Source organism: Paralichthys olivaceus, chromosome 11 (assembly GCF_024713975.1).
Source record: "Paralichthys olivaceus isolate ysfri-2021 chromosome 11, ASM2471397v2, whole genome shotgun sequence".
In the NCBI taxonomy this organism is placed as follows: Eukaryota; Metazoa; Chordata; class Actinopteri; order Pleuronectiformes; family Paralichthyidae; genus Paralichthys; species Paralichthys olivaceus.
In genome coordinates, this window is record NC_091103.1 from 13,379,735 (window position 1) to 13,397,034 (window position 17,300).

Sequence of the window (17,300 nt, forward strand, 5' to 3'; positions counted from 1 at the left end):
ATCGATCAGGCTCTAATGATCACAGTTTCTCTTAGCTCTATGTCTTAGCATCTTTCATGTCATCTTTCTGTTTTGGCTGCAACTTTGTTTTGTTTCACTCTCACCGCTGTCATCAGTGGTGTTTCCAGCAGCAGCATGTGGCCATTTAAAAAAACTTAAGATTTCTCTATTTTCTGTCTCTCCCCAAAGATCTCTCCATCTCTGAAGTTGCCATCCTCTCTGCCCCCTCTTCCGCTGTACGACCAACCTCCCATCAGCCCTTTCACCAGCCCCGAGACCTCCACCCCACCTCCTCTCCCACGCTCACCCTCAGCCGCACTTAACGGGGAACACAAGCCTCCACTGCCAGCGCCGTCACACAAGGGACCGCTGTCCACTCACAGTAAGTCAAACACATGCACAAACACAACTATTGTCATTAAGGGAACCAGTGGAGAAAGATTACTGGGACTTCTCATTAGAAACCTCTCTCTGTGTGTCTGTGTAGATCAAAGCTCTGGCAGGAGTCCAGTGTCTCCAGGATTTCCTCAGACTCAGCCACTGAGATTCACCCCTGAAGGAGGCCCTGGGAAACTACGACCTGTTAGTACAAAAGTTATTGAAAGGAGTGTGTGTTTTGCGTGTGACATGACACACTTGTTTTCTGTAAAGAGTGCTCTGTTCATTGTGTGTGATATATTTAGATGTTTCAGTGTAACAAAATAATTCATTTTATTTCAACTTAATGAGGTGGATTACAGAAGAGATGTTTAACATTAGAAACATTAGGTCGATGAATCTGTAGAATAGTAATCAGAAAATCAGTCGGCAACTATGTTGAGTGTTAATTTCGATGTTTAAGATTTTTAAAAGACTGCTTCACCTTGAGCTTAAGGAAATCCCACTGAGCATTTGTTTCAATTTCCTGACATCAGCGTTTTCCACAGAATTGAATCCACGGTGGTAATGGGTCTAAACTTTCATGCACTGGGCCAGAGATATACTTGCTGTTATCTACCTGTGCGTGTGCGCATGATGGCTGCCTCGCGTATCCTGCGTCAATTTGTAGCGTCAGTTGTGTACGTCCTCAGAAATGAACGCTGCGCGTACGTCAGATGCAATGTACGCTTGACCGGTAGGGGGCAGTGTAGCAGTAGTATTATGTAGCTTGCTGACGAAGCTTGGTCGCTGATGCCTGTTGCTAGAAAGCGGAAGGTGACGACGAGCCACTCTGCTGAGGCTCACTGGGCTCACTGTGTGTTTTGGTGTGTCCTGGCAGACTTTCGAAAATACTGGTGGTGTTTTTCACCATCAATTTGGCAGAACGAGAGAAACACACTTAATGTAAGGGCCTTACATACCAACTCTCTCTTTTCTGCCGTGATCTCAGAATGAACAAAATAGCGATGTTTCTTGTGTAAATCATGCAAATCCGGAAGTTCTCTACGGTCTGATTTTCTCCGGTGTGCCCTCTAGTGGTATCCTCCGGTAACACGCGTAGTACATTGGATAAGTATGTGAACAACTACGTTCACGAGGTTTCAACAGAAAGTATATCTCCGGCCTCATGTGCAACAGATCCCGAGTGACAGGAAGACAGACTACAGAGTGAAAGATAAGTTCTCGCGTGAGAGAAATATTCTAATTTGTCCCGCCATATTTCAAGGAAACAATTGACAGATTACGTAATCTGTTATAAAGCAATTAATATGTTTTTATTAAGCCGTTTTTCTTATTAAATCTTATGCTCATCATTCAAAATAGCAATTAAGAAAGTATTTTTTGTTTTTCTTCTTGAATTCAATGTTTAATGAGATTTCTTTTACTGCTGCAGGTCCGGGCTGCTCCTCCTCCACCTAAACAACACGTCCGGAGACAGCAAGAGAAGAGCGACAAGACGGAGGAGGTGGAGATTACACTGGTGTGACAGACAGACGACTCGGCAAGCAGTTGTATATGCAACAAATTCAAAAAACAAGATGACAGACAGACTTATCCTTCAGGCCAAGGAACTGAACAGCCCTGAAGTGAAGTGAGCTCAAATAAAGGGATGTGAAGTAAACTGGAGTGAACAAAGTCGACCCCCTCCGGCCACTCCACATCTTCCTTTCCCTCCTCCTCCATTTAAGGAGGAGAGAAGAGATAAAGGCAGAGTATTCAATTAAATAATCGTATTAGATTTCTAATCAAGTGCAGCAGTAGCTGCCTCCGCATCGCTCCTCACCCTCCCCCATTCCTCCATTCTTGCCTTAAAACTTCACCTCAAACTCACCTCAAACCAGAGCACAGCGACAGGAGGAAGAGGAAGTTTTCTTTTATCTTGTTTAACTTATTCAAGATATTATAAGGCAGTTTGTTTCTCTGAGCAGGCAGATCACTCTGCTTTACAAATGTTTTTGGAGCCCTGAAACTCACTAATTATAGTAAAGGGTTATCAGACAAATCAAAAATAAAACTAGTTACATGAATGATAGTGGTTGTTAAATAGCAACGTTTAATATATATATATTTAAAGTTTTGTACTTTTATTAAACTTTCAATGAGCAAGTCAAACATTTTATTTCAATGTACTACCAATTAACAAGTAACAATAAATTAAAACTTTCTATATTGTTTATATTTTTGTTTTGGTCTTTGCACATATTTAATCATTTATCAGTTAACTTCACAGAACATTCCCTTTTCCTCACAATATTTCTAATTGCCCTAATGCACATACACATAAGAATTGGGAAAATTTACTGGAAGTACTTGAGATGACTTTGCGGCAAACACACTGAAAACACACTGAGTATGCCTGTCCTGCCAATTATGTGAAGCTAATACTCTTCATAAAACTACAATAGTCAGTGCATAAAATGTTTATCATTCATATTCTGTATTGGGCATTAGAGAAATAAAGAGACATCTGGTTTTACCATCTTTAGCTAGATTAGATTAGATTAGATTAGATGGAACTTTATTGATCACTGTGGGAAGACTCCCTCAGGGAAATTTAAAAAAGCTACAGCATTACACAGTAAGATATATTGAAATATAAATACTTACCTAAGACAGATAACAGCAAGATGGCAAACTGAATATTGGTGCTGAGCTCGTTTAACTTACCAATCAATGTGTGTAACCAAATGTCTCTTTACTATGCTCTCCTGTGTAATAAGGGAAGTGATAAAGGATGGACATAATCCTTTATGTGACAGCTTTAATGTCTCTTTTCTCATAATGTGAAACAAATTGAACTCAAAACATATCTACCTTATGAAGTTAGCTTCAGAATAGTGGCTATAATTAGCTAATAAGTGTGTTCAGTTTAGTTAACTGCCCAAAACTAAACTGCTCTTACAAGTACATATACGAGAACATTTCCAAATGGCAATTAGTGTTTGAAAAATAATATACATGATTGAACTAAATATGTGCCAATACCAAAATATTAGTGTAAATAAAAGTAAATGGAATATTAAAGTACAATAGAGGCTTTCACATTTCTATCCTGATTTAAAAAAGTACTTTTAAACATATTACATTTTTTGGCATATCTGATAACTTTCTACAACCTTTTGTGTCTGAGTGTTAGGGCTCCGTAGACTTTTAGCTTGAAGGAAGGGAGTGGGTCAAAACTTGTTGGTCATGTTTTGGAGTGTTGTGAGGGTTGAAGCAAATGGACAGAGAAACTGGGTGTGTGGACACAGGGTCCCCCTCCCCAGCCCTTCGCTTACCATATATAGTCCTTATCATCATACGTACTCAATGTGTATTAGTACAGTACATTACTGTTGTCATAGGAATGTTATGCACAGCGTTTCATATAGACTAACTCTGCTGAGTCGACGGCCATGTCTGATATGTAGTGGAAGTTTTATTCTTGTCTTATACTGAGGGCATTGTAAATACAGTATGAAGGAGGGATGAAAGGAGAGAGGGGAGGACAGGAAGGACAAAAGGAGTAAAAGGAGGCTGGATCCTCCCTTCTGCTCTTAACTCCACCTTTCCTCCATTCTCCCTTCTTTTCGCTCCCTCTTCTCTCAAATGTCTGTTCTGTCCATCGGCAGTCAGTGTGGATCAGTAGCTATCATATACACACATGAATACATGGTATTACACACATGTTGCTATATCTTTCTATCATTCTGTGACCTGCTCTGTGGTTGTATCACTGATTGGTTAAGGACATCGACTGTATAAAGATGGACGACACATCTCCACTTCCTCAACTGTCCAGAAATGAAGCCAAATATCTTGAATATTAACGCTGCCATCTTTTGGAGCTAGAGTCTTTAGCGATTGGGGGATGGAGCCATGGCAGCAAAGTCCCGCCGATACACATGCTAGACCAATCGTGAGTCAGTCTCAGCTGTCAATCATGATGTTTCATCTAGTATTTCAGAGCATCGAGCAACTAATTAAAACTACAGATGACAGAAATTATCTTTGAGAAAATCTTATTTGATGTACACTTTGACTTTTATAATTTGGCTCATGTCACATCTACTAACATGGAGAAGGTGGGGTTATACTGCAGTCAGCCACCAGGTGGCGATCAAGGCACTCTGGCTTCACTTTTGGGAACCGTCATGTCGTCCATCTTTATATAGTCTATGGTTCAGGAGGAGGAGGAGAGTGGTGCTTTCAAAGGCACTGAAATTGTTGGTATTCACTATGTGGTGACAGAAAAAAGTTTTATTTGAGATGATACATACACCAAAATATTTTGGGGGTCAGGAGATTTTAATAATCACATAATGAACTGTATGACTTTTATCCCGACGGATCATAGATTTTATTCACCTGTAACATATATCCTTTTTTTTAGATGACATGCATTACATTCGCAGGTATTACTTTTCTCTGTTGCTAAGCATCTCCTTCACATCGCTATGGGAGTCTGGCTTTTTAATGGAGCAGAGAAAACATCCATGAAAACAAACGAGCCTTTAAAGTTTCCAATTTAACATCACCCTTATCTTTTCCTGGTGTCTTACATTTCAACTTTTTTTAAACTTGGTAGAAACAGAAAAGAAAAAGAGATGTATAGAAAGAGTACATCATACTGAAGTAGCAAATGACATTCAAAGCTGAGTTATGCTGTTTTTTTTTTTTTAACTCAAAGTAAATCTTCCCCCTTAAATACCTGTCAAGCCTTTTAAACTCCAGTGTAGCACTTTTATTTATTTGTACCTTCCCTGGAGAGTAGCAGTTCCTCCACGTAGCAGCAGGACACTTAGAAATGACTGAAGAATAACTGTCGTTACAAATACAGATGGTTAGAGTCGTTCTTTTCAGTCCAATGCTGCAGTGGATCCTCTTTGTTTCAGTGTGACTGATACTTTGATTTTTAACTCTCTGCTCTTCTAAAGGGATTGAGAGATAATTGTGGACAATGTAAATTGGTGTTTTTCTTAATTTATAAACAACAAACAAAAAAATTACAGTAAGGGATGTTTTTGAATGAAAATATGGAGAAAATGTGTATTTCTTTTTGGGTCTTGAGATTGGCCGGACTGTTTGCGTGTGTAATTGTTGATAGGAGAGAGGAGAAATTTTGATCAGATCTGTGTTCGACTCTGAAGATTTTGCCCAGTTCCTTTTCTACATATTTATTTTGAGCAGGGTTTGATTTCACACTGGAGACATTGGAAATAAACAGACATGTCTGGTTGGATGCTACATTTTCTTTTTTCTTGAGTGTGTTGGTGATGAACACACACCACTGTCCCACATTGCCCACACACAGGAAATTGTGGAGCTCCATTAACTAAAAAACAAAAGACATTCTTGATATTTGGAAAATATCAAGAATATAATATAATTTTTTGAGTTGTGTTGCTTTCTGTTTAGTGATATTTATCAGTCCTGCTCCAACCTGCAGTTTCACAGTACATACTCAATTATTGCACAACTGTAAAGTATATTAAATTACGATAAAGTAACTATATAGTATTATTATGGACATTGGGACACAGCTTCAGAATTTAAATTGACTGGTTTGAAAAGTGAAGGTGAATGGTCATATTAAAAAGAGATGTAAGAAAAAGGTCAAAATACTAAAAACACTCTTTGGTTTTTTGCTTCGTTTTCCATACAAGACATGTTTGTGTAGCATCTGCACTGAACAAAGTTAGGCATTATTGTTATTTTAATCTGGAGTTAGTTGAAGTTTAGATCCATACCCCTGCTCCTCTGCTGTTGGGAACTAGAGCTTTGACTTGTAAGCGTGTGGTCAGGGCGACCTGAGCAACAGTCTCTCCTCGATCTCTCTGAGATCTTATTTATACTGGTTTTCAAACTTGTTTTGAAGTTTATGGTTTACTTCAGGGTCCCACAGAACTCACACACTAGGGTTAAAATCAGTCAATCTATCAAGTATAAAACTTGCTTTTGCTTGTTGAACATGATTATTTTCCCTTTTTAACAGACCCTTTGCTTCACTACAGTGTTTACTTATTTGGTATGAGCCTGTTGTTTTTTTAATGTATTGTATAATTCTATATTTTTCATCCTGGGATTTGCAGCAGCTCTAACACTGCAGTTATTCACGATGTGGTGGAACAACTGGCCTTCTCCCTCTTCACAGACTGTTGCCATGGTGACAATAATGAGAAAAGATGCAAACGTCTTTCTGCATATTATTATTATTGGCTGTACAAAAAAACAAAGTTTGTATTTATTGTGTACAAATGTTAATTAATAAAAAAATATGGAAAAGTGTGTTTTTGCTGTTTTTTGAGCTCATTCAGTGTGTGATTCAAAAGTTGTATGTGTGGATTTGTGTGTTTCTATGCACCTTTCCTAGAAATGTGAGTGTTACATACACAACTTATAATTTGTGTTTCTGAAGAGTGTGTGTGTTTCACAGTCTCTAGAAGTGGGTGTGATCATGGTGACATGAAATCAACGAGGATTTCCCGAGTGGAGCAGGAGGGAAAAGATACACGACAATGCAGAGCAGAAGCAGCGACTAGGAACTATTCATTTGGATCCATGAAAACCTGCTGATGCTGATTTTCTTTGTGCTGTAAGTTTGTAGTTATAGCTCATCATCTGTCTTGTGCTCCAGAGGGAAACAAATGGATTCCACCTGCCGCCCGTCCTGTGTGAAACTCTATCTGTGCTCCAACCCTGAGGGTGAGTAGACGTACATGTTTATGTTTTGTGGTTGTTTCTCAGATATTTTTGTGAGACATTTCCTGTTTGTGTTAATTCTCTGTGTAGACAGCGTCGTAGAGCGCAGAGCTCTGAGAGAAAGCGTTTTCCCCAAACTTAGAGAGCACTGCAGACACACATGGGGACTGGACTTCAGTGTGAGTACATCGACACACACACAAGCACACTCACTTACTATGAAAGGCCTTTAAAACTCAGAGGAGCATTCAGGTGTGGCCCAGTGGACGAAACTCTGTAATAAATTATTCACATGAAGTTATATTATTTTATTTTATTTAGCCGATAAACTGAAAGTCTAATTAAAATCTTTTAGCATATTTTCTCTCACTGGAGTAAAATCTAAAGTATATATTTGTATCACGTGAAGTTAATATCAGCTTCTTATCAGTTTCTGATTTCTGTTTAGGGTTTGCATATATTTTAAAATTTAAATTATTTCAAATAATTCACAAAAACGTATCTTCAGAGACAGCACATGAAAGAGAGGAGCTGTGCAGTGTGTGTGTGTGTGTGTGTGTCTTATATCTTTTAACACTACCCCCAGAGGCCATCACTGTAAAACAGCATTCAATTCCAGCTACCTTCGTCTGATTAAATTTAACAAAAAAAGGAGGAGAATATAAAGGTGAGCAGCTGTAATGTGACTCTGTTAGTTTGCATTCATGCATGTGTGTATTTCAGATCACCTCAGGGCAGTTCAGCCAGCTCACTTACCTTCTCTCCATTCAGCAGCATGTGTAATTACAAAGATGGAGGAACATGATACCTCACTGAGCTACCAAAGTGTGATTGTTACTGCACCTGACTATGTGCTTTTCATAAACTGAATTATCAGTCAACTCTTCTAGCTATGTGTGTGTGTGTGTGTGTGTGTGTGTGTGTGTGTGGTTGCATGTGCAGGTGATAGACCCCTTTGAGTCCAGTGATCGCAGTCGCTGGCCAGATGAAAACACCAGGCAGCAGCTGATCAAAGAATGCAGAGAGAACTCGTCTGGACCTTTTTTACTGGTAAATGAATAAGCACCAGTTATAATGTAATGAGTGTATAGTAGAACAGCTTATATATAAGCCACAGACATGAACAGTAATAAAGTAAGTGCAGTTTTATTTTATGGAAAAACATAGACTATAAACTCTTCATTGCAAATAAACCAGGTAGGATGAACACCTGGATCTGTAAAAAGATCTGCAACCAAAACAATGAAAAGTGACAGTATATTGTAGAACTGAGGAGGACTCACTCAAGACAAATAATAATTCTGAAGTAGCTCAGGAGCTTAAACACAGGCACTGCACTAGTGCAGATTTGTACTAATCTGCATTTAAAGATTCATTTACACCCTGATGTTCCCTCTGTGTCCACATGGCGGTGCTGTAGGCTCTGGTAGGTCACCAGTATGGTGCAGCCGGTCTTCCTGCCCAGGTGGAGGTGTCAGAGTTCCAACTGCTGCTGCAGCAAAGCCAGCGGGGGGGCATCAGCACCCGTGGGCTGGAGACACTTTACCAGAGGGACGAGAACACCATCCCTCCCTCCTACTGCCTGAGAGCACCACACAGAGCCCCCTGCTGGCCTCAGGCATGAACAACACTAATTCAGGGTTGACTCACTGTACTCCACCCCACATCTTCACTTATGTTTATAAATTAGGATTAGCTGCACCAGATTTAATACATCACGATCCACAAGTTATTCCCTGGGAAATAAAGTAATAAAAGAAAAAACTTTTTTTCTTGCATTGCTCCACAAAGGTTAGTGGTAGACCGCCCAGTAGTCTTTGCTTAAAAACAAACCCACAAACCAGTAGAGGTAATAAATGCTTCTTCAAAATTAAAGCCCTCTAAAAGTATTTTATTTACTTATAAAACATTTTGAGATGTCAGGTCATATTGTGTTTATACTTTGAATGTCAGATAACTGTATTTCGGTGACAGTGTGATTTTACTTTTAGAGACAGTGTTATCAGGTTTTACTTTTATAAAATGAGACACCACAGCTATTAGTGTGGATTTTTTTTCTAAAAGTATCAAACTGTTTTTGTGAATCAGGCAGGAGTTAATAAAGAAGAGCAGAGGATGATGAAGGCTAAAGAAGACGAGCTGATGAAGCTAATTCAAAGGACTGTGAGTCTGTGTGTCCACAATAATCTGATGACCCCAGAGAGAGGCAACGCATACTACACATCAGGTTAGATATACACGGTGTGTGTGTGTGTGTGTGTGTGTGTGTGTGTGTCTGTGTGTGTGTGTGTGTGTGTGTGTGTGTGTTTTACTCAACATCTTCTCTCCAGCCCTCGAAGCAGACCTGCGATTTGCTCTGGACGAGCGTCCTCATCGTGACACCGTCGGGCGCTGCCTGGTGTACGTCAACAAGGTCGTGAATGCTGAGCGAGAGACAGAGCGAGGACGGATACATTCACAGTCAGAGGTCAAATCTCCCATCACTTTCTCATGAGCATTAAATTACCCTGCACCACCGATTCATGATATCATAACACACCTCGCTTTCACTCAGGTCACATCAATGAGGCTCATAGTCATTATACTGGAGTCATTACAGTCACTTCCATGCACTCAGAAAGAATTCTGCTTCACTTATTTATTACCACTCATCTTTTTTGTTCTTAGTTATGAAAATTTGTATTTGAAAGGAGATAAAAGTTTGTCAAAGCTGAACAAACTGTTTTTGTATGTATAGAAAGAGCTAGTGGGGCTGTAACAGTGTGTGTCAAAAGCTGTGTGCATTCAATTATAGTTATTTGAAATAAATTGTCTATATTAACTAAAAACCTTGTTTCAAGTAAATGTGGCATGAGAATTATGCCTCTAGTAACATTATCCTGCATCTTTAAGTAAAGTTTATTAGAGGTTCCTAACAGAGAAACAGCTTATGTTTATGTACTTATGTACTTTATGTACTGTTTATGTACTTATACACACATTTCTCTCACATATCTGTATAATATTATGATATTTATTACAAACTGTTTGTGTAGTAAAGTAGAAGTAGCTCTATCAAATCCTTTTAGAGCTGCAGGGGGGCTGGAGCCAATCAGGGCCAACTATCAATTTACAGTCTCCAGTTCACCAAACCTTTGGTTAACCACTGCACCACAAATTATTTCCATCTCCTGTCTTCTCAGGCTGCTGCCTCAGACCTAAGATTCACACCATCTGACCAACATTTACTCTCAGAACTCAGTGACAACTTCCTCCCCGGCCTCATCGCTTCCTGTTGGATTCTAGTTTACACCACCACCACAGAGTGTAACCGTCGCCATGGTTACACATCTGCCAGGAGGCGGGGCTACACCGAGTCTCTGTGCCGGCAGGCGTGCTCTGACCTCATGGAGTTGATTGACAGCTTGAACACGTCAGAAACCTGCAACCAGACGCAGCTCGGTGACGCACTGACCCGAGAGTGGGCCGAGCAGGAGCAGCTGTGTGACTCCCTGTCACGATTTTATGACGTTGTTCGACCGGAGGAGGAGGAGGTGAGGATGAAGGGGTTTGTTTTTGTATGGTCCCCACTGCTCTGCAGGGTGAAGGATTGATAACTGAGGGAGATTAAGAACAAGTAGTAGTGCTCAGTTTAACTGTAATATTCAGTGATTTACAGTTCAGTTGCTTTATTTTATTTTATGATTTCTGATTTTTGTATTATCAAAATGTAATTCTAACATTTTCTCAGCACCACAGCATCACTGATGTTTACTTTCTGTGGTTGTAGATCAGAGCTTATGTGAAGCAGAGTGACCAACAGTGCCCACTAGTGGTGTTAGGAGGGCCATGCACAGGGAAGACAGTGCTGCTGGCACACAGTGCTCAACAAGTGAGTGAAATGTTTAACTCAGTTCTATTGAACTGACATTGTCTTTTTGTTTTATATAGTTTCCATTTCAGGAAGTCGGTTAATAAAATTAAGCTACAAAACAGAGCTATTATTAAGTGAGACGAACATTCACCAATTTTCTTCTTCCATTTCACTTAAAAAATGTAATCTACTGTTTAATGGAATAAGGCATTTCTTGTCCAGCCTTGAAGCACTTAAGAATAAAATTATTATTTGATAAATCATATTAATTTAGTGGCAGAAAAAGTATTAGCAACTTATTAACAGTATCCGCTGCAGCAGCTAAATAATTGGGCAAATAATTGTTGTATTAATTGTTTATCACAATAATCACCTGGAATTTCCAGCTCTACTCCAGATGATTTTAATAGAGATTAAAATGTAATTAGTATCTATAATTAGCTGCATTAAGAGAAAATAGCCACTAATTAGCAAAGAAATCAGGTGTAAACAAACATAATAACAGAGATTCACATTGTGAGTCATTGCTACAGGAGTCTGTACCGTATGGTCTTAATTACATGAAGACAAGTCTCTCTCTGTCTCTGTCTCTCTCTACAGATGAGGTCATGGCTTCCACACAGCGATCCTGTGGTCATCACTTATTTTTACAACCTGCAGCAGATGCTTTCCCCCACACACCTGTTGTCCAGTCTGTGTTATCAAATAGCAAACAGATACCACAGTGACTCTTCCTCTAAAAAGGGTCCCAGCATCCACCTTGGTACCACCACAGACCCCAACTGTGGCCCAGCAGCAACTCTGAATTCCCAGTGTGAACCCCCCACCAGCGAGCATGCCTCTGACTTTAACCTAAACCTTGGTACCAAACAAAGCTCAGCTCCCAGAGGAACGTGTCCCGGCATCATAAAACCTGACATCAGGGTGTCTGAGCTTAAACAACGTCTCTCCTCCCTCCTGTCCCGTCTGCCTTCTCCCAGACAGCCTCTGCTTCTAAACCTCAGTGGCCTTGATCAAATTGAAAACAAATTAGTTTGTCTTCAGATCATTGAGAGCATCCCGTCTCCCCTCCCTCCTAGAGTCAAACTGATTCTCACAGTCTCCTCCAACCGAACACATCTCTTACAGGCCATTAAACTACGTTACCAAGAGGGCAGTGAGAAGGAGTCGGGATACATTTGTGTACGGTTGGGATCGGCGGACAGGAAAGAGTGCGTGAAGTTGTTGGCGTCGCTGCTGAGCAGATCAGGAAGGAAGATAACATCAGGACAACAGGCTTTGGTGAACCAGGCGCTGAGCTCCTGTTGTCGGACTCTCTATGCTCGTCTCCTGCATGTACATACCTCGCTATGGTACTCCGGTATGACAGTAAACAAATACACAAAAAAGAGAATAGTTATTTATTATTTTATTATTTATTTTATAAGATCAAAACTCATGAAAAGACCTAAAGCAACAACATCAATCATATCCAGCCTCCCTAACATGTCTCGAGCACGTGTCCAGAAGCCCATTCCTCCCCACTGAAGATACAAATCTTTAAAAAAATGGGTCATCAATATATAGTCTGTCTTTCTTTTGAAAATTATTTCCTAACCAAGGAGGTCAGGTTTCCTGCATGTGTCTGTATTTAGCAGTATTAGTAAAAGTATTGGTAATGGAAGCACAGATCTGGATTAGGGGGCAGGTTTAGAAAACCTTTTTCTCTTTCTCTAACAAAGTGTGATACAATGTTTTCGAAATTGTCCTTGATTTCTTTGAGAATAATCATAATCAGAGATGTTTATCAGGGACTGATATTTATGAGTGTGCTGCAATTAATGAGAAGGGAAGTGGTCTACTCAGGTAACATGCAGCATCAGTACCACCAGTGAAGAAACACCAAAAAGTACTTTTACTGTTAATACTTAAAGTGTGTTTGAAATCAAGTACTTCCTTACTTACTCAAGTAGAAAAGTTGATGTGGTACCTTTACTTTTACTGGAGTATTTTAGTTTATTTTTTGTACTTTCCACACCTCTGGATTTATGAAATATGAAAAACTAATGACTATCATTAGATACAATATATTATTAAAATATTACATTACTTTTATTGTCTCTCCTTTTCCCATCACCAGATTCAGATGTGACGTCATCATCTCTCCCCGACGGCATCCACGCATCCATCTCTGCATTCCTGCATCACCTTGAGAAGAAACATGGCTTCTCTGTTGTGGCTCGTGCACTCTCCTACCTCACCCTCTCGAGGACCGGGCTCGCCGAGGTCGAGCTTGCCGACCTCCTGTCCGGGTACAATGAGGTGCACTCTGAATATGTCTGGCAGGGCCAGAGCTGCTCCTCCAGCGTGAGCGTCCCACAAATAGACGTGGAGAGACTTCTGTTGGATCTGAGGAGGTTTCTCATTAGGAGGACGTCTGCAAGGTTGCATGTTTTGTTGTGGGTGAGCAGACATTTTAAGCTGGTGGTGGCTAAGAGGTATCTGAGCACTCAGGAGGCGAGGAAGGAGATTCACTCAGAGATGGCAGATTATTTCAGCGGCCCATGTGGACCAAACAAAGCTGAGATGAAAATGAACATTGACAGGCAGCCGTTTGTCTTCACTTGTTCATCCAAAACCCCTCAGGTGGATTTGAGAAGAATTGTAGAGTTGCCATATCATTTGCAACAAAGCGGCAGATGGGAGGAGTTGGAGTGTGGTTTATTAATGTCATTGCAGTTCCACCAGGCTATGGTTCAAGCAGGTCTTCTAGGAGAACTGGTAGCCATGTTGGAAGATAGCAAATCACAGATTGTGTTCAGAGAAAGACGACTCCTCGCTGGAACGCTGAAGTCTTCTGCTTGCTTACTGAAGTCTGTACCTCTGCAGCTGCCTGTGGTGATGGAAACAAGCCTCCTCCCTTACCTGGAGCTCATTCCTGAACTCCAAGGTTACGTCAGGGAGATCAGACGGGAGAGGAGAGAAAGAGGAAGTGGGTTAGGTGTACTGATTTGTCCTACTCCTTCCTCTGTCCCCCCCATTCAGTGTTTGAAGTGTGATACCAAAATCGAGTGTGTTTCTGTGGTGGAAGCAGCTGTGACAGAGTGTGGGATTGTGGCAGAGATCACAGGCGATGGCTCTGCTTGGATTTGGAAAGGCTCTGGGTGTGATGTGGTGAAGGTGTCACTGAGCTGCGAGCAGAAGGAGCTGGAGTTCGCAGGAGTGAAGAGCAGTGGTCGATTCATGCTGTTTTCCACAAGATGCAACAAACATTTCTTGTGGGATGTGACAGGCCCTGAAATGTTTCTGGAGGTGAAAGACACTTTGAAAACCGAGGTTGAGCCAAATTCAAGCCAACAAACAGTAAAGGAAGTCGAGGGGTTTGTTTCATGTCAGAAACAGATAATCATGTGGTGGAGAGGTGAGAGTTTTGTGAGTGTCTTTAACGTTTCCAGTGATAGCGTGACTCGTTTCCAGTGTCAGAGCTCTGTGACCCATTTGGTTTGCTCATCTAATGGCTTGCATGTGTTCTGCGGGCTGGAGGACGGGACAGTCTCCATATTTGACACAGTCTCTGGCGGTTTACTCAGCAGCAGCTCAAACTCAAACCCCAGAGCGGTTACAGAGATAATCATTAGTGAAGATGAGAGGGAAATGGCATGTGTTGACATGACGGGGAACGTAACTTTATGGGATGTGGGGAGCAAAACTCGACCACCCAGACTCATAAAAAAAAGATTTACTGGCGGTAAATCGAATGATGTCCTCAATACAGATCACTCTGATGAAATTGACATGTTGTTGGTGTGTCAGTCTCACCAGGTTACACTGTGGGATGCATGCGACTGGGAGCTGTGGGACCAGTTCTTGGCTCCAAAAGGGAAAGCCTTCGCTCAGGCTATGCTCTCCCAGGGTGGGCACCTTTTCCTTGCTTTGTTTGACGCCTGTGTCCTCGTCTTGGTGTGGAGGGTCAGCTCGGGAGAGTGTGTCCTCTCCTTAGAAGCAAACAAGCAGCCCCACGCGCTCCTCAAAACAGCATCAGATGTCATTTGTGTCACTCACGACGGCTGTCTGACAGTGTGGGACTCTGAGATGATAGATGCTGCAGGTGCAGCTCTGATATTAGGGCGTGGGGTGATGGAAGTGGTGGTTGAAGAAACGGGGCAGTGGTTCTATACTACAGACGGGTCAGAGACAGTGTGGAGATGGACTTTAGAGACGGGCTTCCCAGATGCCAACTTTCTACATGATGGTCCTGTGGAAAAACTGTGTCTTTCTGCAGATAACATTCATCTTGTGACACTCTCAGCAGGGGAGATTTACATTTGGAAGACAGAAACAGGGCAGAACATCCTGCGTATTAATGGAAGCAGAGCCACAGATATCATGATCACCCCTAATAATAAGTTTGGGGTGAGTATTTCCAAGCAAGGGTTGTCTCAAGTGTGGAAGCTGGCAAATGGGAGAGTTGTGTGCAGCATACATCTGTACCTATCCAACGCCAAGGTGTCTTCTGAGAGCACCTTCCTCATCGGACATCGCCACGGTGACCTGTTGGCTGCTAGTCTGTGGTCAGGCTCCATCAGTAAGCGCTTCTCGTGTGTGGAAAGCTCAGACCATGTCGTTGCTTTCCAGACACTCTCAGAGCACCCAGACTTGGTGGTGGTGATCGCTGCCTCAGGGGCAGTGTACACATGGAAGGTAGCAGACCAGACCGTGTGCAGGCACTTTCAGCTGCCATACACATTTCAGTGTCAGCCACAAGACATCCATATGTCCTCCGATGGTAGATATGCCCTGCTGTCCACTGATAATAACACCATTAACCTCTTGGACCTGTCTCAGGTCAGACTGTGCTCGTTCAAAGCCGATGGTCCCATCATTAAAGTCTGCATGGACGAAAGTGGATATTTTGCCGCCTACATCAGCCTGGAGACAACCTGTGTCTGTGAACTGCATGTGAGGCCTGTCCTCACTGTTGTACGACTTGCAGATGGAGAAAGAGTAGGGAGTGTGAGTCTGTCTAAGAATCCATCGACTCTGGTCGTGTGTAGGCAGCAATGTGTGTATGTGGGTTTTGAGGACGGGTCTGTCGGTGCGTATTGTTTTTCGGACGTCTTGTTTGACAAAGAGGAATTGTTCAGGTGCAGAGAAAATATAACTGGTGAGGTGAAGCAGTGCCCCTTTGACAGAGCACCAGTCAGCTGGTTACCCCTGGCAACCCCCAATGTTATATGGCCGTAATATTTTCATATACTGATAGACCATGATTGCGCTTTGAAAATATTATGAGATTTTCACGGAAAACAATGTGAAAAGCAACAGATGTGATACATATTAGATATTAGATATTATTTTATGTATATTTTTGTGTCCCCCATAAGAGACATAAAGCAGAGACTGAAACTCTGACTTGTGGGTTTGAATGTGTGTATTGCAACAAACTAAACACATCTGAATAATTGCAATATTTATAGAGAAACTGAAGCATCAGTTAATGTTGAGTCAGGGCAGGTCTCCTTTCAGTTCAAATACAAAAAAACTATATTACTACAGGAATGAACTAGAATTACCACCACTGTTACCTTTACCAATGACCTTTCAGCACTCAAATCAAATTCACTTAATCTGCGAGTCTACGTGAACAATTGTGCCAAATTTGAAATAATTTTTTTCAATGTGTTCTGAAGATAATGTGTTCACATGGCACTAAAGGATTTTGTTACCATCATGTTCACAAGAACATTAGGTCTCGGGACCGTGACCTTTGACCACAAAACTCTAATCAGTTGTTTCAGTTTGGATCTAAGTGAATGTTTTACAAATATAAAGAAGTTACGTCAGTGAGTTTCTGAGATGTCATACTCACAGAGGTGTAAAGATGCTTGAAGTCTCATATGTTTCCTGCACTTCTAGGCCGAACATGACAAAGTGTTTTCTAACCATACAACATCTCTATCTATTATTGTTGCAGTTTCACTTTGTCTTCATTTTGATGAGGATGATGATAAACCCTTCACTAGAAAATAAAAATAGGACTTTCATTTCAGTGAAACCAAAACCAACAGCCAGTCAGCTTGTACCACATCTTGTGCACTCTGTATCATAATGTTTTGTTACCACAGAGAAGACTGGCACATTTATTTGAAATAAAGTAATTTGCTCGAAATGCCAAGTTATGTCTGTGTTTTTGTATTAAAATGCAAAACCATTCTGTATGTGTACATCACATTCTATAATCTTAAGTTTTACTTTTCTACAGCCAAAACATTTTTTTTTTAAAGTTTATTTTAAAATGAAATTTTTGGCTTTGATTTATTGGACTCAGGAGGTAGAGCAGGTTGTCCAGTAACTAAAAGGTTGGTGG

The 17,300-nt window shown here is 41.1% G+C and overlaps 2 protein-coding genes across 5 annotated transcripts in view; both read left to right on the forward strand.

Moving 5' to 3' along the window:
* Positions 1 to 6,687, forward strand: part of LOC109629945 (F-BAR and double SH3 domains protein 2) — a 60,403-nt gene extending 53,716 nt beyond the window's left edge. For all 4 annotated transcript variants that reach the window (XM_020087911.2, XM_020087909.2, XM_020087910.2 and 1 more), the window contains 3 exons: positions 190 to 382; positions 488 to 582; positions 1,814 to 6,687. In XM_020087911.2, coding sequence (XP_019943470.1) covers positions 190 to 382; positions 488 to 582; positions 1,814 to 1,906 — 381 coding nt within the window. In that variant the 3' untranslated portion in view covers positions 1,907 to 6,687. The remainder of the gene's footprint in view (positions 1 to 189; positions 383 to 487; positions 583 to 1,813) is intronic.
* Positions 6,688 to 6,911: 224 nt separating this feature from the next.
* Positions 6,912 to 17,102, forward strand: LOC109630096 (NACHT and WD repeat domain-containing protein 2-like). Its single transcript, XM_069534903.1, has 10 exons — positions 6,912 to 7,104; positions 7,192 to 7,280; positions 8,044 to 8,151; positions 8,522 to 8,719; positions 9,190 to 9,328; positions 9,432 to 9,568; positions 10,284 to 10,634; positions 10,871 to 10,972; positions 11,555 to 12,314; positions 13,074 to 17,102. The coding sequence occupies exons 1-10, from the start codon at positions 7,047 to 7,049 to the stop codon at positions 16,175 to 16,177; spliced, it is 5,046 nt and encodes a 1,681-aa protein (XP_069391004.1). The 5' UTR covers positions 6,912 to 7,046; the 3' UTR covers positions 16,178 to 17,102.
* The last annotated feature ends 198 nt before the right edge of the window (positions 17,103 to 17,300 follow it).

Excerpts from the sequence above, each read along its gene's own strand:
- LOC109630096 (XM_069534903.1), top strand. The coding sequence starts at position 7,047 with ATGGATTCCACCTGCCGCCCGTCCTGTGTGAAACTCTATCTGTGCTCC. Across the intron at positions 8,152-8,521 it reads CGTCTGGACCTTTTTTACTG|GCTCTGGTAGGTCACCAGTA; the intron begins GTAAATGAATAA and ends GCGGTGCTGTAG. Across the intron at positions 10,635-10,870 it reads TTCGACCGGAGGAGGAGGAG|ATCAGAGCTTATGTGAAGCA; the intron begins GTGAGGATGAAG and ends CTGTGGTTGTAG.